This window comes from Acanthaster planci, linkage group LG03 (genome assembly GCF_054643075.1).
Source record: "Acanthaster planci isolate LZ-2023a linkage group LG03, COTS_SCS, whole genome shotgun sequence".
Taxonomy (NCBI): Eukaryota; Metazoa; Echinodermata; class Asteroidea; order Valvatida; family Acanthasteridae; genus Acanthaster; species Acanthaster planci.
The window spans coordinates 2,310,828-2,335,144 of NC_141779.1; the positions used below are offsets into that span (position 1 = coordinate 2,310,828).

At 40.5% G+C, this 24,317-nt stretch overlaps 1 protein-coding gene and 1 long non-coding RNA gene across 8 annotated transcripts in view; both read right to left on the reverse strand.

Annotated features, from left to right (window-relative positions):
* The window catches only part of LOC110985198 (uncharacterized), a 235,219-nt gene extending 233,081 nt beyond the window's left edge, over positions 1-2,138 (reverse strand). For 4 of the 6 annotated variants that reach the window (XR_015424677.1, XR_015424678.1, XR_015424679.1 and 1 more), the window contains exons 1-2: positions 1,972-2,138; positions 343-1,095 (exon numbers count right to left, since the gene is read on the reverse strand). This is a non-coding gene — a long non-coding RNA (uncharacterized LOC110985198). The remainder of the gene's footprint in view (positions 1-342; positions 1,096-1,971) is intronic. The other 2 variants (XR_015424680.1, XR_015424681.1) reach the window with 1 other exon arrangement.
* Positions 2,139-3,392: 1,254 nt separating this feature from the next.
* Positions 3,393-24,151, reverse strand: LOC110986228 (DNA replication factor CDC6-like). Of its 2 annotated transcripts, none has more exons than XM_022247946.2 (12): positions 23,964-24,151; positions 21,793-22,110; positions 18,964-19,311; positions 17,121-17,320; positions 13,884-14,056; positions 13,374-13,480; positions 12,296-12,435; positions 8,899-8,999; positions 7,053-7,117; positions 6,438-6,661; positions 4,893-5,033; positions 3,393-4,664 (listed from the first exon to the last, which is right to left on the reverse strand). In XM_022247946.2, exons 2-12 carry the CDS (start codon positions 22,100-22,102, stop codon positions 4,563-4,565), a joined length of 1,911 nt encoding a protein of 636 aa, XP_022103638.2. In that variant the 5' UTR covers positions 22,103-22,110; positions 23,964-24,151; the 3' UTR covers positions 3,393-4,562. The 2 variants fall into 2 exon arrangements, with proteins under 2 accessions (XP_022103638.2, XP_022103648.2); XM_022247956.2 differs by having other exon boundaries at positions 23,959-24,151.
* Positions 24,152-24,317: the final 166 nt, after the last annotated feature.

The window sequence follows — 24,317 nt, forward strand, 5'->3', positions numbered from 1 at the left end:
GATGACCCTCCTAACTAACCTGTCTTGTTCAAATCTTGCTTTTTACCTTGGTATACAAGATTTGTTAGGAGTTCATTTTTTTCCTCAATGATGGCTCAGAAAATTGGTGTAGGCACTATATGTGAGCGGAGGTGGAGTCTCTATTATCATTAAGAGAAATGGTTTCTCCAGGTACAATGGCCTTTAAATCCCTTTTTGTGAATGAAGATAGAAAGAATGGAAATTTGCTTCTAACATGTCTAAAGGAAACAAGATAGTTCACTTTGTGATAAATTTTGCAGTCTACTAATAAAATAACAGCAACTTTGATGAAAAGAAATTTATACATGTATGTACACGCACCTTGAGATGTTGGCTTGTGGTACACAATGGAATCAATCTCTTTTGGAAGAGGTGTGGTTCTTTGGAGAACTGGTGAGTGTTAACCAGTGTTGTATCCGAGACCTTAATGTCCAAGACCAAGGCATTCAAGACCAAGAGCAAGACCGAGACACACTCCTTCAAGACCCAGACCAAGACTACTGAAGATCGAGACTGAGACCTGGACTTCCGAGACCAAACTTCAAAATTATATACATGTACTACCTCTGGGAAATACAATGTAGTTGTAATGAGCGGCAGACTTCTGTTATTTCAATACCATTAAGCAGGTGTATGGTTTAATTACACATCGGCCTATAACCATGAACTCCCAAGCCTATTTTCACTTAGTTTCAACCGAAATATATAGCAGCTGGAAAGTGCATTCATGAGTGGTAGCTACAGATGCACATTTTGCTGTAGTCTCGAGGGGGGAAACCCGAGATTTTGAAATACGAGACCAAAACCAACACTTGACACCGAGACCAACCCTTGCGAGACCGCGACTTGGATAGGACGCGACCAAGACCACATCCACAAAAAAAGGTCTTGAGATGGTCTCGATAACGAGACCCGGTCTCGAGACCTACGACACTGGTGTCAACTCAACGTTTCGGCCAGGATGATCTGGTTGTCCTCATGAGAGTAATCCAGAGGCGGTGGTGCATAGAACGGGATTCGGGGGTTGTATATAGCTTGCTGCGCAAAGGTGTTGGATCCTGTGGTGGTACCTTCCTTTAGAAATAAAGAAATACCTACCTTTTATGAACTGTCATTTGTCTTTTTTGTGAAGATGAATACAAGAAACACTGTGAGATTGACTGTGTGTGTCGTAGCAAACGGGGGAGGGGGTGCAGCTCCACCCCCCCCCCCAATTAATTCCAGTCAGCAATGCTTCATCGGCAAATGAATCCATAATGATACATAAATGATATAAATGTACATACATTGGCCATCGGATTTCCCCTGAAGCATAAAATTTTGTAGCATTCCATGGATTTCCATTTTACATGACATCAGGTTGGCAAACAAGTTACTTGTCAGCAAATTGACTCTGGCAACCCCCCGGGGCCCCAATAAAATGCCTTGGCTATACCACTGACTGTTTGTGTAACGGGTTGGAATCATCCACTTTTAAGTTTGAAAAGTGACAGCAAGATTCCACCATACAATTCCTAACAGTTGAAATAATGAAGTTGAATAAACCCTGTGCACAAGCCCTAAGATAAAATATTCATTCAGCCAATGAAAAAGGTTAAAAACATTGGAAATTGCCCTAAAAATACACATTACTGCGTAACTTACCAAATACACAGGGAAGATTACAATTAAAACAAATTGTAAGCACGAACTGCAGAGGGATAATAACTCTCTGTAAAACGCTTGCTACCACGAAATGTTCCGAGACATTGATTGGAAGGAACATGAAGCATGGAGGTGGAATCTACCTCCATGCATGAAGTAGTCATTAGCCGGATGAGACTCATCTTGCATGTTACACTTAACACGTTTCGCATTCTACAATGTACCCAGAATGAGGAGACGCAAATATATAGTATTCCTGGGGTCATTAAGAGAGCGAGAACAGCATTTTGGTGATGAAAAACTTACCGCCTGAGAAAGCTCCTCGTGTGGTCTGGCTTTTTTAAAATTTAGTACGCATGCGCTTAGTGAACGTGAACGTCAGTAAAGCGAACGTCCAGATACAAGTCAACCCTCTGCTCGGAAAAAAGTAGCAAGAGGGCGCTAGGCTAGCAACTCGCGCCAAAAAAATCTGAGTTCGGGTAGCTGCACGCACTTGGGCCCTTTTCCAACACTCGACTTGGGCTCCGTCACAGGCTTCGTTCCGAAAACCAATCCCCGATTGTGGGCATGAAGCGTTTAAATTAAATTGGATTACCGTAATTCCTGGCTCTCTTGCATCTTATTTGATGATTTGTGGCACTACTAAACTAATTACTGCGCTTACAGCTTCAACCGTCAGCTAGTTAAAAAACAGTTGAAGCCTGAGACGGAGCCGAATTGAGTATTGAAACGCGGCCTTGTTCTCGTATTATGTTCACGAACAGCTCGATTTGTGTTCACTACTGGTCGGCCGCTCGAACGCCGGGAATGTACAACTTGTTGTTGCATAGACCTTGGCTGCATCCATGTAGGCCTACGTCTTCTTTCAAAGTAAACTTTGGAAAGCTGGGCTGAACTCTTTTCTATTTAAAAAGGAACATTTAGCTTTGATATGGAAAATGACAGAGGTAGCAGCAAGCCAGTTTTTGCAACAAGTTAAGTCATTATATGCAAGTCCAAGTCAAGTCAAAAGTCATTAGGTTCAGTCACAAGTCATTTGGTCACAGGGCAAGTCAACTCAAATCACAAATCATTTCGTCTAAACACAAGTCAAGTCACAAGTCTCTTTCACGGTCCATAAGTACAAGTCAAGCTACACATTATTTTGTCCAGCTGTAATAAGCAAAAAGAACCAGGCGTCAACTTAGGCCTACGAAGTTAGGCCTACGAGTTATGAATTTCAGACAGCTGAACACCTTTTCTCCAATTTTTGTGACAATGCCTCTATAATTCCCCTTTCCGTTTGTGCTGTAATTACTATTCTTGCAGTTTATTACATATCTGTCGTTTAACTTAATAAATGTACTTTGCATGGTAGAAAATAAGCGTTGAGGTGAAATGATGACATATTGAGGGCGCTGTCTATCCTAGTCGCGTCAACAAACTCGCGTAGCAGCATGAATACCATGCTGCACTGATCTACTGCCCTACACGCACGTTTGGTATTACATATTCAGCGAACTTGGCGAGTTATATCCGAAATCTTTGCTCGAAACAAACCAACTGGCCTCGTTTCTGACTGGCCCTGTTTTTGACTGGCTTTGTTTTCTCATCCTGATATCTAAATTAAAAAAATAATAAAATGAAGCAACACTCCTTGATCGAATACTGAGATTACTTTGAGAGCGTGAGTAGCTAGCAATACAGGACTATACTTCAAAGAAATTACATGTATTCTGTTTGCTGTATCTGTTCATCATCATTCACTGAAAAGCTATTTTATTATTCACATCACATGCTAACTGAATCAGTTTTACGCACAAACTTAAAAAGACAGGATTAAAATAAGTTTAAACAAAAAGGGTCTTACAAAAAAAAGAAATGGGAATATCAATTACATGTACTCACTTTAAAATAGCACTGTCAATTACACTATACATGAAAAAGGACTTTTGAATTTAATTCTTTCTGATTCTCTACTCAGTATTAATCAGCCTTGAAAAGCTACATTCAAAAAGTTATTTTATTACAAAAGAATGTGTCATGACATTTATCAAGATTTTATTTCTCTGTACATCATCTGTGACTCAAGTGAGTTGAATTTATAACTGGGGCACCTGGGGAGGCACACATTTTATAAGTCCTCGTCATGCCAGTGATGTGCATATGCATGTATATAAAGAGATAAATGTTGCATGGGTCTTATCATGTTGAAAATTATCAGCAAGTTAACCAAGTGTGTTAGTCAGGGTATATTGTCCAGAGCCTGGAAATAAGACTAGAGAAGCTAAGGCCTGACATTATTCTAGCATTTAACATCAAAAAGCATGAAATCAGGTTTTGTCTAAAAACATTCATGTCAGGGTTTAACTAGGTACAGTAAAAGTCTAAAGTATTTGCCAAGCATACAAAACTACAGTTTCACCATTTCATTTGAAGAAGCCTGGATTTTTTCCCCAAACCTGACAAAACTCATTCTACAAATGAAAAGGCTGCAAAATGAATATCCACTTCCAAGCCGAAGTAAAATTCTGTTCAGTGTTTACAGATGGGCTAGACAAAGAGCAGCATTCAACAAAATCCAAAACCAATATGCTGTGGAGAGTTCAAATCATGGCAGGATTTACTTCTCACAAGAAAAGCTGTCTATAGACAGAATAGTGCCTGGAAACAAAATGGCTGTTAATTAATCTGTTCAGTAGAGCTTGTGGCTATCGCATACCAACTGTACACACACACTGATGAATACACCTGCCAATTAGATTTCAACAAAGGTGACACTCATGTCGTAACTCTCATTCAGTGAAGGAGACTGAAGGTTGCAGACTACAGCAGGATTACTTCCCAAAGAAGGTATCGGGGAGAGTCTTGGCCCCACACTATGACACATGAGATTGCAGATCACACCTGAAGCCTGGTTACCTCATCTTGGTCAAGACATCACCTTGTAAGATGGATGACAGGAGAACTTTGTCCTGAAGTGCAGCCTCCACTTCATTCTCATTTAGTTTCAATCTGATCTGGGGTTGGGGTAAAAACAGACAAGACAGATGAGAAAGAACCCACTCAAATCAAATCCAATCCAACTAAATCAAAGCTTTTCTTGGAAATGAAGAGTGCGATTCCAAAAAGAATACTTCTGTTTGGGACTTGATACAATTCCAAATTTAATCTCTGAAAAGTTAAATTTTGAAAAAAAACACAAAAAATGTTACAGCCCTAAAAGACAGTTATAGTAAAGTGAATACCTTGGACTGCCTGGGGTCTTTGGAGAACTTGAGACCGATCACACCTCTGCTTTCAACCAACTGACAGAGAGACAGGAATTCAGACTGCTCTACAGCGGGTACCTGTCTATCCTTACACACTTTGCTGTATGTCTCATGACACTGAAAGAAAAACAAGTGAAAATCTGTTCAAATGCTTTATTCATGATGAGCAAAAATGATACAACTCCCTCTATATGCTAGCATGTACCCCGCCCCTCATATACACACCCCCCCACTACATTGTGAATTTTCAACCTATTTCATTTTAAAGTTATTTGATATCACAGTAATAGTCCACGGTATGTCTGGTAGATATTACACAACAGCAAATACACTGATAAAGGCAATTTAGCTTAATCAGGTGGGACTCTAACCCACAACCACCTGCGTATGTCTTAGTGCAGATGTCTAACCACTCAACCAATGAGCTTCCCGGGTCAGCTGGCTGGTCCGAGTCAGATATTGCAATGGATGTTGCCACCCCAAACTATTCCGTAGGTACTGCAAACTATAAATAGTTTGTGGTACCCACTGCTACTTCTGACTCAGACCAGCCAGCCAACCCCTGCAAGCTTGGTGATCGAGTGGTTGAGGCATTTGCACTAGTAAACAGAAGGTCATGGGTTCAAGTCCCATCCAATTTGAAGCTTGTGAATTTTTTCACAAACTCTCGGACAAACACTGAGTATCTAGTGTTATAAACTTAGGTGTAAGGGCAACACATGTTATTGAAAATGAACATTTCCCGACACAAAAAATACATTTTTGTTCATTATATGTACACATAGGCTTGGACAATCCCCTGCCCATGAACATAATGTACATAGCCAACACTCCCCTATACAAACATTAGGCACAGGCCGTATTGCCAATGCCCACTGCTATTCAAACTGGCAGAGACTGGGAAATTTCACCAACATAAGTTGTCCACACTATTTCATTTTAGTCATGTCAGCGTGCACATTGAGATATCATAGGCCAGTCATGTCAGCTACACATTGAGATATCATAGGCCAGTCATGTCAGCGTGCACATTGAGATATCATAGGTGAGTCATGTCAGCGTGTACATTGAGATATCATAGGCGAGTCATGTCAGGGTGTACATTGAGATATCATAGGCGAGTCATGTCAGCTACACATTGAGATATCATAGGCGAGTCATGTCAGCTACACATTGAGATATCATAGGCGAGTCATGTCAGCGTGCACATTGAGATATCATAGGCCAGTCATGTCAGCTACACATTGAGATATCATAGGCCAGTCATGTCAGCGTGCACATTGAGATATCATAGGCCAGTCATGTCAGCGTGCACATTGAGATATCATAGGCCAGTCATGTCAGCGTGTACATTGGTAAAGGCCTACTTGGGGACTCATTGCAGACAGTCGGCAAAGTTGTCACATCACTGTTTGCATATGATTGCATAAATTGCATATCATCAAAAACTAATAGGTAATGCTCTCTGTATCTCTCTACGTCGATACAGAAACCAGGCTCTAGTGTCTTAAAGATGCTTACCTTTCCTAGAGTGATTTCCTTGAACTTGCCACCTCGTACCATCAAGAGCACAGTACATATCGTCAGTTTCTGCTGCAGAGGGAATGTCTGAGATTGGTTGGAACTGGTTGTAAGACTGGACCCATAAACCTCTGATATAACACTTGATACCTGCTTCAGACCAACTTTCTTCACCCCAGAATGACTGCTCACTGTTGCACTTGAAGTCTGACCAGTTTTTCTCCCTAAACCCAAAACAGATCCAAAATGAAAGAACCGGTATGTTATAAAGTAACATAAAAATAAGCAAAGTTTTTCTACAAGCAAATTCAGCATGTCTATACATGTACCAAGAAATGGATATCAACAGCAAAACAAATCTTTCTTCAATACTGGAGATTATTTTCTATGAATGCAGCGTGTAAATAGGATTCTTGGCAATATAGGTACCCGATGTTAACAAAAAACGGGTACCCGGTTCTAAAAATACCCACAAATGCACACCCCTAGTCAGGAAAGATGACATTCCAAGGCATATTTTTTAATTTTTCGGTGTTAAGGCCTTGGTAGGAAACTGATTGAAACAGCTTCTTTACTTGACTGATTTGACATCACTGCATCATTATTTAATCTCACCTGGTGATCTACAGCTAAACTGTAGTTGCCTCTTAACATCACACTCAACCATCTCAACAGCACGCCTGTAAAACAGATATTGATATTGAAGGGTAAGTCTACCCAAGTTAGGGCTGTGCCGAGATTACCAAATATTCTAATATTATCTTATAAATTTGAATATTCAAATGCAAACTTCATGAAAAGTGACATTTTTCTCGTTTTAAATGAGAAAATTGCACAATGGTGGCCTGTTTCAAGCAGATTCTAGTGAAAAGCGACAGAAATCTTATAATTCAAAAGTTGAATTATTCATTACAAAAATTTTAAGGAATGGAGATTTTCAACAGGACAGGAAGTATTGTTCATATCTAAATCTTGCTAAATCGTGGCTGGAGATACATGTATTCTTAGATGTGAGAAGCCATTACAGTGATTATAATGTCAGGGGTTTAGATAATTGTCTTCAAGCCACGAGTACAATATCCACTTCCTTGGTCAGAGTAGAGTACAGTCATCTTTTGCCCTCAGTATTGTATTGTATTGTACTCTTCTTCTTCATGAGAGGGAGAGTACTGTACTGCTGCGGACGCCATGTTGACCAGCTGCTGTGCGCACACACCCGGTGGTACATGTAGTCATTCAGAAAATCAAGGTGCACTTCATTACTCGGCAGTCAAATGTACTTACACTCATAATCTAAACCTCAATCTTTCTAAGGTGTTTCAGACTAATAGTTTGCAAAACCGATACCTGGTTTTTTGCAGATGTACTGGAAAGCCTTTAAAATGCCACTTGAAAAAATGCCCATTTTAGCAGATCAAAACTTGCAGAAAACTTAATGTTTTTTTCCGCAGAACTTTCGATGAGGAGTTCAGGCAACTCAAACCCTATCCATCAAAGCAAAAAAAGTGAAAATAGTGTGGTTCCCATGTGCTAGAAATCAATTTTACTGCATCCTATCTTTGGGAAGTCTAGTGACCAACACCTTTCATTTCAGGTCTTTCCCTTCAATTCAGGATTTTCTAAATAATTCATCACGGTTATGCACGGGGCACCTTTGCATCTGCTACGAATGTTACTCTGTTGAGCAGGGTGTATGCTGCATATTTTGACCAAATTTCTGAGTCAGGAAGCACATTATGCTAATACACATGTTATCTAAACCCCTGTAATGTACAATTGTGAGCATTATTGCAACTGATTTTGTATATGATTTGTTCATCAACAATCTGCCGAACTGTACAACCGAATATTTGGATATTCAATTGAATTGAAGGTCAAATATTCAGATAGTGAATTCTTCGAATTGACTCAGCCCTAATCCAAGTAATGACTACCGGTCTGTTTCTGAGTTTAGTCTTCCAACTAATCATCTGGTACTTCAATCCACTCAGTCATTACAAAAACATTCTAACAGCATTTAGACACTAACAACTGACAATCACCAATCTACAATTAAGAGCCCTTGACCAATCAACAGGCAGACACAGTTTGAAATCAGAGTCTAGGGTTCAAATCCAGCAGCAGGCTTTGTTCTGTGAAGTATATTACCCCATCCACTCTATCATATACTCCATCATACATATTTTCAATGACATTAAATGGTTTACCCTTCACATAGGTAATGTGGGAGCTCTCTAAGCTCAGTAGTTTTTGAGAAAATATCAAATACTTCTATAAGTATTTTCTTAACTTACTTTTTAACACGGAGTTGAATCCAAAATTTGTATCTTTTGGGGATAGTACCCTTTGGTACCTAAAAGCTTTTTTAGGGTTGGCTAGCAAGTAAAAGTACAATATAATGTCCTATTCAATGGCCTCTCCTGAAACATAGCAAGCATTCAGCAAATCATGACAGACTTACCTGCAAACATCAAGAGCTTTCCTGATGTCCCCAGCCACTGCAGCTACCTTCCGTGCACACAGTTGCAATGCGACTGGTTCTACAACATTCTCATCACAATTCTGCAAAACATTCAAAAGAAATGATTATCTTGATGGCAACAAGGTACATGGTTTTATCAGGGCAGGCTGCCCTGCCAAAACTGTATAATAATAATTGATTGACTTATATAGCGCAAATTCTGTAATGCACATATATGCCCTTTCCATGAAAACATTAACACTAAATCATAATTGAAACAAATTAATAAAGGGAAAATTAGAAAGTAAATATAATATACAACATTCGACGACAAGACTCAAAATCAAAAGAATCAGCAAACAACCCCCTCACAAAAGAATTCTGACAAGCAGACAATGTGCACACCCTTTTAACACCCCAGGGGTTGAAATTAACTGTGGTCTGGTAGCCCGAGGCCGGTAGAATAGTCATTTATTGGCAAAGATGAAGCCCAGCTTACCCAACGAGAAATAACATTGACAGGGGCAAGGAAGAGGCATGTTCCAACGAGATTTGCCCAGGACTGTAGCTGCGCAACATAAGAACGTTCCCAACTGTAGTTTTGCCACGTGTGCACAACACACGGTGGGTTAACGTAGAGCGTTTTTGAAACGAGTGCACTCGACTCAGACTTCAGTTTTGCTGGTTCCAGTCAGAGCTTTAAAATGTGGTTTTGAATGCTGTTTCAAAATGGCTGGAACCAGTGAATCTAAAAGTCTAAGCCGACTCCTTTCGTTTCAAAAATGCTCTATGATTTTTGTTTTACTGGTCCCAGCCATTTTGAAAGCAGTGTTCGAACCGCTTGTTCCAGACTTGACTGGGACCAGTGAAACAAAAGTCTAAGCCTTACCAACTCGTTTACATGTATGTAGGCCCCAAACAAGGATTGCTCAATGCGGCTGTGTGTGCAGTTCTGGTAGGACCACCAAACTCTCAGCAGGACCAGTGGAAATTTTGAAGTACTGGTCCTACTGACTACCAGGAAAAAAAGGTTAATTTGCACCCTGATCACCCTGAGATCCCTTCACACTGACACCCTTAGGAATTAATAGAAGGCATGCTCGAACAAACACGTTTTCAATAATCTCTTAAAAAATGGCCAAGCTGTTTTCCATTCTAATATGTACAAGCATGGCATTCCAAAGTTTTAGAGTAACAGTAACAAAAAGCCTGGTCCCCGAGTGTAACCTCAGTGTGGTAAGAGGGGTATTCCAACAGTGTATCATCAGGACAACTACATGTACATGTACCAAGAATGCAATGAGATGAAGTCTTCTTTACGATAAGTCTGCTACTTAGATTGGAGCCAAACCATAGAAGCATGTATACCAGTAGGCCGGCATTAATATTTTAAAATCAATTCTAAATTTCACTGGAAGCCAGTGCAGCTTAACCAGCAATGGTGAAACATGACAAAACCTACTCAACTTGTAAACAAGTCTAGCACAGGCATTCTGAGCCAATTGAAGTCGATTTACCTGACAATCAGGTAGACCATATAAAAGACTATTACAGTGGTCCGACTGGCTAGAAATGAAAGCATGGATCAATGTTTCAGTGCACCTAGTGGACAGATATGCCTAATGGCTAAAAACTTCACAGCCCTACTAAGTTTTCTTAGTGGATTTTCCCCAATTCCCCACTGTCTTTACAATTTATCGAAGAAAAAAGTGTACTGCAATCAGTGGAGTGAACATGAAACATCAGAAAAAAGTGGCCAGGAAATGCCTCAGATTGCACAACAGAGCATCTAGAATCCAAAAATTTCCAAGACTCTTCAGTGAGCCGTGAGGGCTTTAAGCTCTGCACCCTGCCACCCTGCTAGAATTTCATATTGGGGACACTGTCTTGATTTCTATTACACCTGCCACAATACAGGAAACCAATTGGCCACTTATCCCCTCCCCTCCCTCCCCCCAATTCATCAAGTAACAGATGCAAGGCTGTACTTTCTTAAATCCTCAACAATCCTCCATGTGAATTTCAATGAACTCAAGAGGGTTAGGGAGAAGACTCTTCAGGATGATAATCAATATGTATTCAGCCCCTCAATATTTCATTACCAAATTTCAGTGAATACTGTTTGACTTTGCTCAGTGCCAAGTCTAAAATAAACCATTTATGGTTGGTATGAGATTTAGTATATGTCAATAGGTGAACTCAGTGCTTACATAGAGCCAATGATTTTCTGCGATCGCGCGAAAACGGACGGAATTCACAGAATCAACACTTTGAAATGGAATCCACAGCTTGAAATGGAACTTGCACACTTTCCCTATAAGAATGGCTTAAAAAGTAAAGAAAACTTTCTGCAAATTCCAAAAAAATAAATGCCTACCAAACCCTTTTCAAATGCTTGCTTTTAATGAACGAATTATGCTGGAAACATGCTAAATTCCACCACTCCACCGCATGATTGGGTCGTCCGCGCCGATGCCGATACTTGTAAGCGCTATGGCGTGCGCGGGCCCCATCGTGCAGCAGCAGCTGCCACACAGCGGCACAGTACGGTACATTGTGTATACAAACATTGGCCATTCACACGTGCACTGTACTAGCAATGAAATCAAGGCGCAAGCAAGTTGTTATTCACACATATGACTATTGCACATGTGGGAAATTTAGTCTGTGAATCCGTAGGGACCCCTTGAGACAAGGCTAGTACCACATGGTGAAACGATGAAACCGCTGCAGCGAAACGAAAGACTAATTACATATTTCTTGAATTGAACGAAACCTTGTAAGCTTGGTGTACTGTAGCTGAATGGACCCTTGGAAGTTTTCAATAAAGAGTGAAGTTTTCAGTCACAAACATACATTTCAAGGCTCAGATTTAATGTTATCTTTCTGAATTTTGTCGCACAACTGCCAAATAAAATGGTGGGTCGATGTTCAACATTAACATATTGTGATCAACGACTGTTACATGCAAGACCTACTCTGTGACTTCACTGTACATGTACATGTATGTAATCTGATTTCATACACAAGGAGTGGCACATGAATTGTCCGTTCATTAATCGTAGCAAGTTTTTGGTGATTGTGTGCCGGTGGGAAATCAAGGGATAGGGTGTGCTGTATTGTCTGGATTTTTTTTTTAATTTTCACTACAGAAATTATGAAACGTTGGAAAGATTGAAGAAGTTTTCCAAATAGTATTGTTGCTATCTTTGTTTCTTTTCTCTCGGGGGAGGGGGGCGATGTGGTTGGGCAAATGGTTTCCGTGCATAGTTTAAAACTTACTCTTCTATTTCATGCTTACGAAGGTATGAAACGGAATTTGAATCCTGAAATACAGGATTTGGCGAAATGGAAAATACCCATTTTTGAAACGGAAAATCATTGGCTCTAAACTTACATTCTGTACCCTGTCCAGCAATATGGCAGCAATCTCATCCTTGGAATATGGTGAGAAATGTAGTAACTCAGGCTTACACTTCGGTCGAGCTTGAAGACGTGGTAGAATCCTGTCAGTCAAGTCCAATGCATTGGCAACACCTGTGGACCAAAGGCAAGAAAGAAACATTAGAATAAAGAGGAATGACATAATTTGGGCAGTTTACAGTTTGCGTTTCTGGTTAATCCACATAAAGACATAATCCTGACAGTTACATTGTAGGTTCATATCATCGGTTTGACCACAACGGGACATACAGGATAGCTTTTGTGCACCATGAAGTGACATACCGTCTATGGACTAGTACACACGATACGCCAGTTTGTGGTGCAGCAACAATCCACGAAATGTCACTTTGTGGTAAAACCCACGAAATACACATTGTGTATATTGGTGTGCATGCAAATATGCTATTAAATCACGTTTGATGTCACTGTCCAACTGCATTATTCACATTGGTTCTACATTTCTGTAAACTGGGCCCAATTTCATGGTGCTGCTTACCGCAGAATTCTGGGCTTACGATCTCCATTCTTCGCTAACTGTGCTAGCAGAAAAATTCTGAACTTACCTGTTAAGCACAGAATCCTTAGTTACCAAAAAAATTCCTCACTAACCCATGAAATACGTTCACTATAAGTACAGAATTTCCTGCTATGGTAAGTGCCAAGTTTCCACTTGCAGTAAGCAGCGCCATGAAATTGGGCCCTGATCGAGATTATCATAATAATCATGTTTGATACACAAGTTCCAACAGCTTTACAATTTGTCAGTTTCACCACAAAATGACGTACAGGATAGTTTTGTTGCATCACAAAGTGACGCACTATCCACAGACTTTGTACACACAATACGCCACTCCGTGGTATGGCAACTATCTATGATATATCACTTTGTGGTGTAACTGACAAATTATATTAACTAATGTAATCCACACATGTATCTACTTTTTCCAAAGCACCTTAGGAAGACATTTATTACAACTGGAACTCTGCTTCAGTATTACCTAAGACAGCATCAGTTATTACTATGGACATACCAATGAGAAGAAGTCTTGATTTGGGAAGTGATGGCCATTCAAACATTGTGTATAATACTTCTTGACCTTTACTGTCTAGATGGTCAATCTCATCCAACACAAGCACTCTGCAACACAACACAAACATGATTAGAAATACAGTTACTCCATGCTCCAAGCAAACATTTTTTAAATGAAATCCTTGAAAGTACACCTTTGTGTTCAATTTAATTATACTTTCACATTGTGTTTTTTTACCTTGTTAAAGGATATTCAAGAGGGGTGATTTTTATGCTAATGTAAAGTTGTTTACTCATGAGTCTAACTGTGATATCATCCTAGGAAAACACCTCAATCTCAGAGTTATCCGAGTCAAATTCTTCAATCATTTACACCCCATTGCATTCTGCAGACACAATTGAGCCTTCACCAGCATTAAGGTGGCACTCAAGGTATGATTATTTCCATGAGTCAGTCTGGAGTTTTCATTGTACTAGCATGATTTAGTTTAGATAGTGAGATCTAGCTTACATCATTTGTCCTGCTGATGTGAATGTCTTCTGTAGTCGTCGTGAGGCTTCCTTGGCACTGATCTTGCCTCGATGGTTGCCAAGAACTTCCTCCAAAATTTTACCATAGATTCCTTGACTATGTCTTACAGACATGCAGTTCACAAAGATCACTTGAGCTTTGCTCATCAATTTCTGGATTTGAGAAAAAAAAAACAATAAAGGCACTGATTATTAAAAAAATCAAACCAAACTTTGTAGGTCAAGAGACCAGCCAAACCCAATTGAATCCACTAAGAAACACTCATTGACAACATCATAACTGCAAACACTGATGATGCTTTGATGCTCCTACAGATGCTTGGTCAATGACCAGTGTCAAACATTTTGAAAAAGATACCGAGGATAACATGAATTTAAGGAATACATCAGTTTCTTCTAGACCAACCATACATGTGCAAAACTTCAAGTTTAACAGACACACTGCTTTTGGCATTCCAAGTTACATGTACTTACATGTAGGTAAAGTGAAATCTTAACAGCGTTTTAGCTAGCAAGCTGTGCAGCCGTGTTTTGCAAAGCCAGTTTGTGAAATCATGGCCCATTTTTTCAAACACAGCCTGGCGGTGCAAATCAAGCCATGCACTACTTAATTCGATGCTTATGCAATTTAGATCCAAACAAATGTGAAAATAAAATCTGAGCTAAAGTTTAGTCTTTTCCCATGCTTTTTCCTGGCCCCATCAACCAAGTCCAAAATAGAAAATACGCTGCAGTAAAGCTGGGACTACGGTTCACACGTTTGGTTCAAATGCATCAATGCTGGTAGGTGGGTTCCCTCACTTACAAATAATTAACTACAACACCATATCTATCAACTTGCAACAAAATGAATACAGGGAGCCATACTTGTTCACCAGCTATCGATCGTACATGTAATCAATCTCATTCCCATGGCAATCATTGGCTGCCATATTGCGCCCACTCTCACATGAAGTAGTCCATGGGGACAAGGTTCAAATCGTTTCGGGGCTTGCGCGGCGTGCTCACTATATCATCCAGAATGAAACGAAAAATAACGGATTTCTTCATGAAGGCAAGGGCTGGCCTAAACATAATCTTTGTTATTGTCAATAATCAGCATACATGTAAAACTTCTTAGGTTCTTCTACCTTAACGATGGAAGATATTGACTACTATTGGTGGCCCAGTCATATCCCACACAGACAGTCCAATCACTGGCTCTTGCCAGTGACATGTGATCCAGCATACAGGTGCTTGGTTTCTGGATTGGCCTGTTTGTTATCAGTGGTCTAATTGCAGAGTGCGCCCTCATTTAAAAGACCCAGTCATATCATCTTGAATAGATAGTCTGCAGAGCAAGCAGATGTGTTATGCATCACTAGCCTGCTGTGCACCGTGTAAATAAAACAAACTTAAGAAACAGCAAGTTTTAGTTTAGTAAATATTAACCCTAACCAACCCTCAGGCCCTCTTACAAGGAACCATCCTGAATCCTCAGAAATCCTCCAACATGTAAAAATTGATTTCAGCCAAAATCCTCCAAAATTTCTTGAAAAAATGTTATTTGGGGGTGTGCCTAACTGCCCGAATTCTTCAAAATCCTCCAGCAATTCCTGTCATTATGTTGAGGCAGTGTGGACTAAGCACAAACAACATAAGGTCTAATCCATGACTTTCACGTATGGCATCCTTCGAAATCAGCCATGCACTTTTGCCATACACCCAAATCCTCCAAATTCCTTCACTTTGCAGAAAAGGATTTTGGAGGATTTGGGAGGGTTAGGGTTATAAGAACAAAAGGATGGTTCTTAAGAAATGCCCATTTTAAGTCCATCAAAAGAAGCAAAACCCATATTAGTATGCATGACTCACAGAAAAATCGGAAACCTTGCTGAACTCAAACTTCAGATAACTAGTTTTATTTATTCCCCTAAGGTTCGACTTTAAAAGATTTCATTTTTCGTGTACATAAAAAATTCCATTCTTCCCATGGAAAATGGAAATGAAGAGTAACTTCAACTATAACAGCTTTGAATTGTAAAATCCAAGTTTGATTACTGCACGATGTCAAAAAGGTTTTAATCAGCGCCGAAGGTCGGCATGCCAAGCTGACCAACCCTCAGCGCCGCCGACCTACTTAGTGTTCCTGCATAAAAAAGGGTACAGATTTGCATAATGCTTTCATGGATGACTGCATTCCGGATACTTGTGGGCAGCCACAGTGTGCCGACAGAATCACAGACACTCATCCAATGTCGGCTATTTTCACTATTAAAGGCTTTCGCTTTCTGTTGGGCAAAAAAGCACCTTTGAATTTGTCCAACAGGTGAAACAAAATCTTGGAGTTGTCACAATAGTCCACTAACAACAACGCTTTTTGGAGAAACAGAAGGCTCACTCTCCAAACATTTTTCTGTTACTGTGTATGAACGGATGCCCACCGCCTGGCATCTGTGTATCACCTTTAAACAGCCCTATCAAACCAGTCATCAACTGCCCTCCTCCACGCTCAACTGTCAACAAACCGATCGCCGAGATGCAAACAAGAAACCAGAAACCAATCGATATATAAGCTCTACATATTCTTAGTTATCATTGGTTATAAAAGTTGAAAGCCCGCTACCCCTACCATCAGCTACTTAAGACAGTGTCAGTCATTGGCCGGTCACGGTGACATCAATTATTACATTCCCTTACTGTATAGTTGGCGCTTTTGATTGCGAGTAGACAAACCCAGTTAAACTACCATAGGGCCTGAATATATAGTCAGAGAATGTATTTGAAATAGAGTGTCATCATTAATGTCATCAAAAATTGTCCAGATGAAAAATTTAACATTCTATATGAGCTGAAGGCTGAATATCTGGAGATAGGAAAACAACAGTACTCCAACCGTGAAATTTGATCTCACAGGACTCGCTCTGTGGCTGAAATTCACAATGGACATCGGTGCGGCGTGGCACGCCTTGTGTGAGAGAGGAATTTCCCTATTCATGCTGCATGTTAACATAACAATAACGGGCACACAATAGGGATATTTAACGAGCTGGAGACTGATCTGGGTGCCAAGCTGCGCCTCCTGCAGAGGGTGGACAGGTGACTCGGAAAAATGTGCCGCGAGGTGCAGCGGTGGCTCGCAGCGTGCTGATAAAAATCTTTCTGACATTGTGCCTTAAGATGTCACTGTAAGGAATGCAAGAGCCCAGTGTTCTTGATTTTAATATGCTACCATTACCTTTTCATTATTTAAGACCTGGGACAGGCATGCCGTCTTGCCAGTTCCTGGCGCTCCTGAAATGTACAAACTACCAGCTTGAGCCTTGGTCACATGACTCCTTAAGAATAATGTCATCATTCCAAGTTCCTTGTCTCTACACAGCAGACGATCAGGTAGAGCTGTATGGAGGGACTGCTTGATCTTCTTATAACATTCTCCTACAAAAAGAGTAGAAAACAGATGGAACTTTGAGAATGTTACAATTTGTTCATCTACAGCTACTGCAAATGAACACCTGTCAAAGAGAATGAGTCAGGAATAAAATGTTCGTTTTAGGTACATGTACATCAGGTCCACATACTCCTCGGCTACCAACAGTTTTTGATAAGGGAGTAAATATCAAAACTTACAGATCAAAACCTGCCCACAATTTTGCTCGTAAATATTACTTTATGTTTTGTGAAACCTCCCTCTAACCACATCTGGGTACATGTACATGTATGTGCCTACACATGGAACATGAAACTGTCTTACATGGACAGTGGTACTTATGGAGCGAATAGTGCCCACAGCCAGCAGTGCATGTACATGTATTAATCAATGAACAGTTTCAACAAACCAACAGGGCTTTCATTCAACAAGACACGTATCAAGAGTGAGTGGTACAATGACATTCACAGTGCTGAATTGAAGTCCATGCAACCCAAAGTTCATGACAAGTAAACTTGCTCATCCAAAGGGACCCAACTGTAATGTTTCAGTTGGGCTGCCTAACTACATGTACATGAACAGTATGATCTGTTCCTGTTGAAGTGCACCCTCACTAGCTAAGAAGAGACCGGACAGTGGGAAGTTTTCCAAACTGATATGTATACACGCCTGGCATACAAGCAGAGATCATACATTCGACAGTCACACTCTCATTGTATCCTGCGCCAAACGCTTACTAACTTGAGTGTGTAAGCAACAGATTCCCACCAAAGGATTGTCTTTGTTATGAAAAAGCACACCCTCTGTTGTTCCTGCTCAGAGCGGAAAGTGCAACAGCGTTTGCCATAACATAGCCTCCACCGTGTCATACGCATCGGTAACACGTGTAAGCAGAATCTAGTTTTTGATGTCATCAATGAAATGCAAACCGACATAGTTTGATGCTTTCTGCTTAGTATCTGCAGCAAAACAAGGGAGAACAAAGTTAGGAATTTTTTCACCACATGCTGCCGGGTGCTTTTAAAAATGGCACTGCACACGTAAGGACAATTTTCAAGATTTTCAGTTTTCAAAATTTTTCAAAAATTCATCATTTCATGGACGTTTACACGAATGACTGTTTGGTGGCTTTTCTAAGCTAACAGGTAACCTTCACTGACGCCTGAATATTTCAGCCAAGCCTGCCCCCCTGTAAAGAGAGCCAAGAATTGTGAGGTGTTGCGCAATTTCCTTTGTCCCCAGTGAATGCGAGTGGCGTCTTTTCAAACGTGGCTGAATTAGCATGCAGCGGTGCTGTGTCACTCATCAATGGAGCCCGAGAGCACTTTTGTCCGTGGTGCTAATCCGCGAGCAAGCTATGCCAAAAACAGTGGTACACTGTTTAAGAACAGATTATTACCTTCGAAAAATGCAAGCCGAAAAAATGATGGCAATTCTCAGCAGCAGGTCTTTTGTTCCGAGTACGGTCTTGTGTTACACAAACCAGCTCTTTTGTCCCATTTCGGGCACCCCGGCTCTGCTTATAAACCCATGGTGCTCGAAACGGGGTTCCCTGGCGACAAGTGGTTAATAGAAATTTGGCAACTCTATAGAGTCCAACTGTAGTCCTACATTTAGACCCATCGGTATAATTGAGGCATCATGTACTCACCCTCATTTTTTTCAAGCTTCAATGGAGTAATCGTCTTGTTCAGAGATCCCCTTACTGTTGGTGATGTAAATTTCTCCCCTGTGCTATCCTTCCTGCTTCTCTGAGGTGATGCATTGCACTCTAACTTCACACATGCACCTTTTGCTGGGCTTGTCTTCACATGATGCACATGACAGTTTACTGATTTCAAATCTGTGGAATGATTTTGTCTAGGACTGACAAAAATATCTGCATCATCAGCAAGAACAGAACTGTCCTCAATTACGTCAGTGACAGGAATATTTTCTTTCTTCATCTTTCTAGGGCTGCAGCATGGTGTCACACGTCGTTCATCATTTGTTGAGACTTCTGTGCATGCAACATGAAAAAAAATCAACTGATTACCATTTGAAAATAGAAGTTAAGTCCTACCTCAATGCAATGCTAGAACAAACCTCACAGAATCTGAGTTACTCAATTTAAAAAAAACCACCATAACATGTGGTTATAACAAGTCAAAAAAAAATGTCAATATGGTTCTTGTGGCAGTGCACAATTACATTGTATCTTATGACAAGCAGAAAGAATGAAGTTAAAACTCCTGCCTCGATTCCAAAACTTTTTGTTCATTATCCATTTGACCTGCATGTGTATGGACCAGTTCAAATGAAAATGCAATTGAACAAAAGATGCATAGCAAATTACTACAGAACATGCATGACTGATCATACGCTTAAAAGCTACAAGAAATTTTGAACTCATTGTTCTGATGGCAGCACATTTTTATGCTGACTTATTTTACGATTGTCAGACAGCTTTCTGCCCTGTGCTGGGGTGTGTAAGCCTATGGGATTTGTAAGATCAAACAAATGGGACTGTCGAATTATCTTGAAACATCTTGCTGTAAAGTACATGTACATGTAAGTACATACGGTAATAGTGTCAGACAATCTGTGAAATCCTACCGCAAGAAATTCTGTCATTTTCGAGAATTTTTTTCTCAGAAAATTTCAACTATTGCAACCGTTAACAGAGCTTTGCAAAATGCCAACACACATCGATTCACCTAAAGTCATTATTAGCTAATAAAATAGATAAAGAACCATAACTAACGACCTGAAAGAGAATTTGGCCTGATCTGAAGTTAAACTTTATTTATGAAACTTTGGAAGTTTACCTTATATAAATTACAATTTATATCATCTCGGTTTCACCCCTCAAGATAATGGTATGGTCCAAATCAATTATGACCTCTCCAGAGGAGCTCCGGGACCAGTTTTTCTCAGTCTAAACTCCAATATTGAGACATTTAGCTTTTTAATTTTCAAATCACAGTAACTCACATGACCAAAACGCAAGGATGCATGTGGTTACCACATTTGTTGATTTATAAAGTATTAACGATGGGCGCTGATGATGTGCACGTGAACGGTTTTTGAAAAGCGAACTACATGTACGTTTTGTTTTGCACGTGTACATTACATGTACATGTACAGTAAGTGTGGTCGAGAAGTCACTGTGGTACTGTAGCAGTCAACTCACTGAAGGATCAATCGTTGTTTGACAATTCTCAGCGTTGCATTTTTGAAGATGAAACACAAAGTTGAAGGTAAATTCACCAACCACAATTAACATAAAAAGCAAAGGGAAAGAATGTCTTCCTTAAGGGCCAGATCGAACTGTCCTGGCAGGCAGGAATGTCCTGAGATCCATGGTATTTTACAAGACAAATATAAACGAACTGAGCACTGAGTGATAAAAATGAACAGCATTTTTCTCGATTTTTCTCGGAGCAGTGTACTCAAAAGCTGAAATAGTCCCTCAAATGACACATGTACATAAAGTTATTAAGTCACAAATCCCCAAATTGGTCAATTTTGGTAAACCACAGTACATGCAAATCCTGCACAGTACTTAAACGTATGCTTTCATTTCGGAATTCGCACCAGGAGCGCCGGCCAACTTCAGAAAATAAAAACCTTGTGGTTTTTAAGTTGGTGGCAGATCCTGTTCGAATTGGAAGTCGACCGGTTAGTCAGCGAAACTCGGCCACGTGCTAATTCCAAGGGAATCGCCCTGCCAAAGATTGCCAGCCGATACGCAGAAGATCGGGCGTATTCATGAGGTTGGTATTTGCATTAAGCTTGCATATTGCATTCCATCCACGGAGCCGCTGGGTTGCTTACGGCTCTTTTGTTTGGCAGGGATTAGCATGCTCTCCACGATTCCGCGCAATGTCCGCAAAGTGGAACGCTTAGTCAATTTGGCTATGACACCTTAAACAGACATTTGATGCAAAAATTTATAGGACTGTTAAGTAAGAGCAAAGTATTGTACTTTTTGGTCGATTTTTGGGCTTTTATGATTTTTGACAAACCGTTCAAAAATGTCAAAAGTCTGCAACAAAAATCTAGCTGGAAGAAAATTTCCTTTCTAGATGTTTTCTGAAAACAAAATTTTGTACAAGAAGCTTATATTTCACTTTTCTCACTGAACTTGTTTGAAAATGTAGAACACAAAAGAAGTAGTTTTAGAAGCAGAAGGAAAGAAGGTTTATTTCAAGCAATTTTTTCCATTTAGATAAACTGTAAAGACAGTGGAGAATAGGGAAAATCTAATCGCAAAAACACCAGGGCAGTGATATTTTTGGCGGGGTGGCAAAACTTTAGTGAGACTAAATTTTGGCAGGGCGGCCCATCCTGCTACAACCCCCATGGAGAACACTGATACCAGCTGCAATAGAGGGAAAGAATACGTTGAAATAAAAAGGCACTTTCCGGTTTTTGATAAAAAGCTGGGCAATCACCAGGTCTTCGTTGACTGGCTTAAAATTTTCTGAGCACAGCTTACCTTGCAATAAGGTTCTTTTTCTAGGAGAAGACGGTAGCATCTGACCAGACTGACTTGCTGAATCACACGGTGATGATTTTCTTCTAACATATCCTAAGTGATGTGAAGATGATTTCTCAGGAGTCTTTGTGCCTTGTACTTGGGTTTGGTTTTTGTCATCTTTTTGGGTTCTACACACTGTAGTCAACTTCCTTACTTCAGTTGCTTGACTTCTTTCCACAGATGCCCTTTGCGGAGTCTTGCCACTATTCCGTGTCTTGCGGCACTTGAAAGGTAGTGGGGTTTGTACTTGTCTTGTTTTTACAGGCATTGCAACTGCTGTGGACGGTAGAACAAGTCAAATTAAAAACAAAAAAAAATTCATCAAAATATTTCCTTGTTCAAATGCAACACAAGTTCAGACCCAGGTATAATAAAGTCAAACTTCCAAGACATTTGATGAAAACCGGAATCTTTCACCTGACATCCTGGCTCCTTTGCCCATTTTTGGAAGCAAGGGATGGCATCTTATTTTTATTGAGCAACCTAAGCTGGACCATCAGGACATGCGATATGTGCTGCACTGTGTAGCTGTGACAGATTGCAAATCTTAGAAAAAAAAAACCCGCCTCAAAAAATGGTCGAACCAAAATGCAGATAGGCAGAGCAAGCTCAGCCACTGGCCGGTCCAACAAAAGTGCAATGTGATAAACATGAACAGCATCAACAGCATGCTCGTCATCAGGTGGGAATGAGACATTGGTGAATAAAAATGTCAGGTTTTCAAAAGTATTGGGAATCATGGTCTGAAATCTGTTTCACCATTTTCAAGTGCTACACGTACATGTACAGTGCAGGTCAGAATTTTACCCAACACGCTAACATAATCAGTGAACCTGACACGCTGTTCAATGCACGCTTTGCGGTTTTAAGCACCCTGCACCTCATTAACTTGGCAGGGCTTGTGACCGCAGACCACAAAGGCGATTGATAACGTGAAGTGAACCACTGCACACGCAGAGCCATCACTCCAGTTTCGTGGATGCGTGTACACTATACATACATACAGCACATGTATATGTGTACACTGTACGGCAGTGCACTAGACTGAATAAGTGAAGTCACATACTGTACATTGAACATGTAGCACCTGGCTGGCCGCGCAGTGAAACTGGCCAGTAGTCCACCGTGTGTTTGGCTAACTAGAAAACTTTTCCCCAAATGTAAACTTTGAATTTTAAACTCACGGGATCGACTGGAGTGACGACAACACTTTTCTTGCTGGTTCTAATTGCAGATCGGTTCCATTCAATTGCAATTCCTGATTGAAGCAGGGTTCGAAATTTGTTTCTTAAGAGGCCTAGGCCATTTTTGCCTTGGAGAAGTCAAAATTTCCATGGGCACCAAGGCCATTTAAAAGGGCACGGAGGCCATTGTCAAAAATTGATAAGGGCCCAAAGGCAAATTTGTCAAAACACAATCTGTTCAACATGCATTCTTTTGCTTTATTGTGGAAAAAAGTTGACACATGAGCAAATGTCCATTAAGCAGTCAAAACCCAACACCAGGAATTGTTACACTCTATGAACAGGGCATGAGTTGCACATAAATGTAAATGATCGTCAAATTAATTTAATTTTTTTTCCTTGAAAATGTGTGCACATGTCGTTTGTTGAATTACAGACTTTCAAGTTACCAGCTAAATAATCTACACTGTATCCAAGAACCCTGCCATCCCCTTAAGAAATTCCGCCCACGATAAGTGGGTGCGCTGAAATGTTCAATACGCCAAAACCAAATTGCGTATATACCGATGTGTGGCTAAGGATGGATCGGCAGGAGAGTCTGTGCCACACTAGTGGGGGTAAGTATTGGCGTGCATGTTATTGCGCCCTGAACAGTGCTGATTTTACACTGTTTTCAATGGGGCTTGAATTGGTGGACTGTACCCGTCAGTAGTTGTGGGGCCAAGGATACGGAGGGAGTCCAACAGACTAACTAGGATAGGCCTTCACAGCCCTCACGCTATAGGCTTGACGTTGATACTACTACTAGTATGATGTACACTCGACGATCATGAGAGACGACCGCGTCAACACTGCAACTTGTGCACGAGTGCAACACGTACCTGCCAACAAGTCAGCAGGCGGCATGGGCATGATCGTGGTCAAAAGTTGAAGAATTTACCTTACCTTTGGTCGTGATCCTGGTGATAATCTTGACACATCCAGCTCTAAGATGTCTATGAGGTATTTATCGCGCCAAACTCCAACGAAAAAACCGGAAATCGTCAACGTTTAAAGCTAGTTTGCTACTTCTGCACGTAGCTAGCCGTGTGCGCGTCAGTCACTTTTTTCGCGGGAATTTTTTTTAAGTATCCAACGGCTGTTTCATGAAACAACATTTGTAAGGCAAAATGCGCATACGGCCAGTCAGAAATCAGTCGTCTGCTAAAGTTGGACAAAAATCGGCTACTGAGGGCGCTACAATGTAATAACGTGCCTAATGGGTCCAGTCCACAAATTCAAGCCCCATTGAAAACAGTG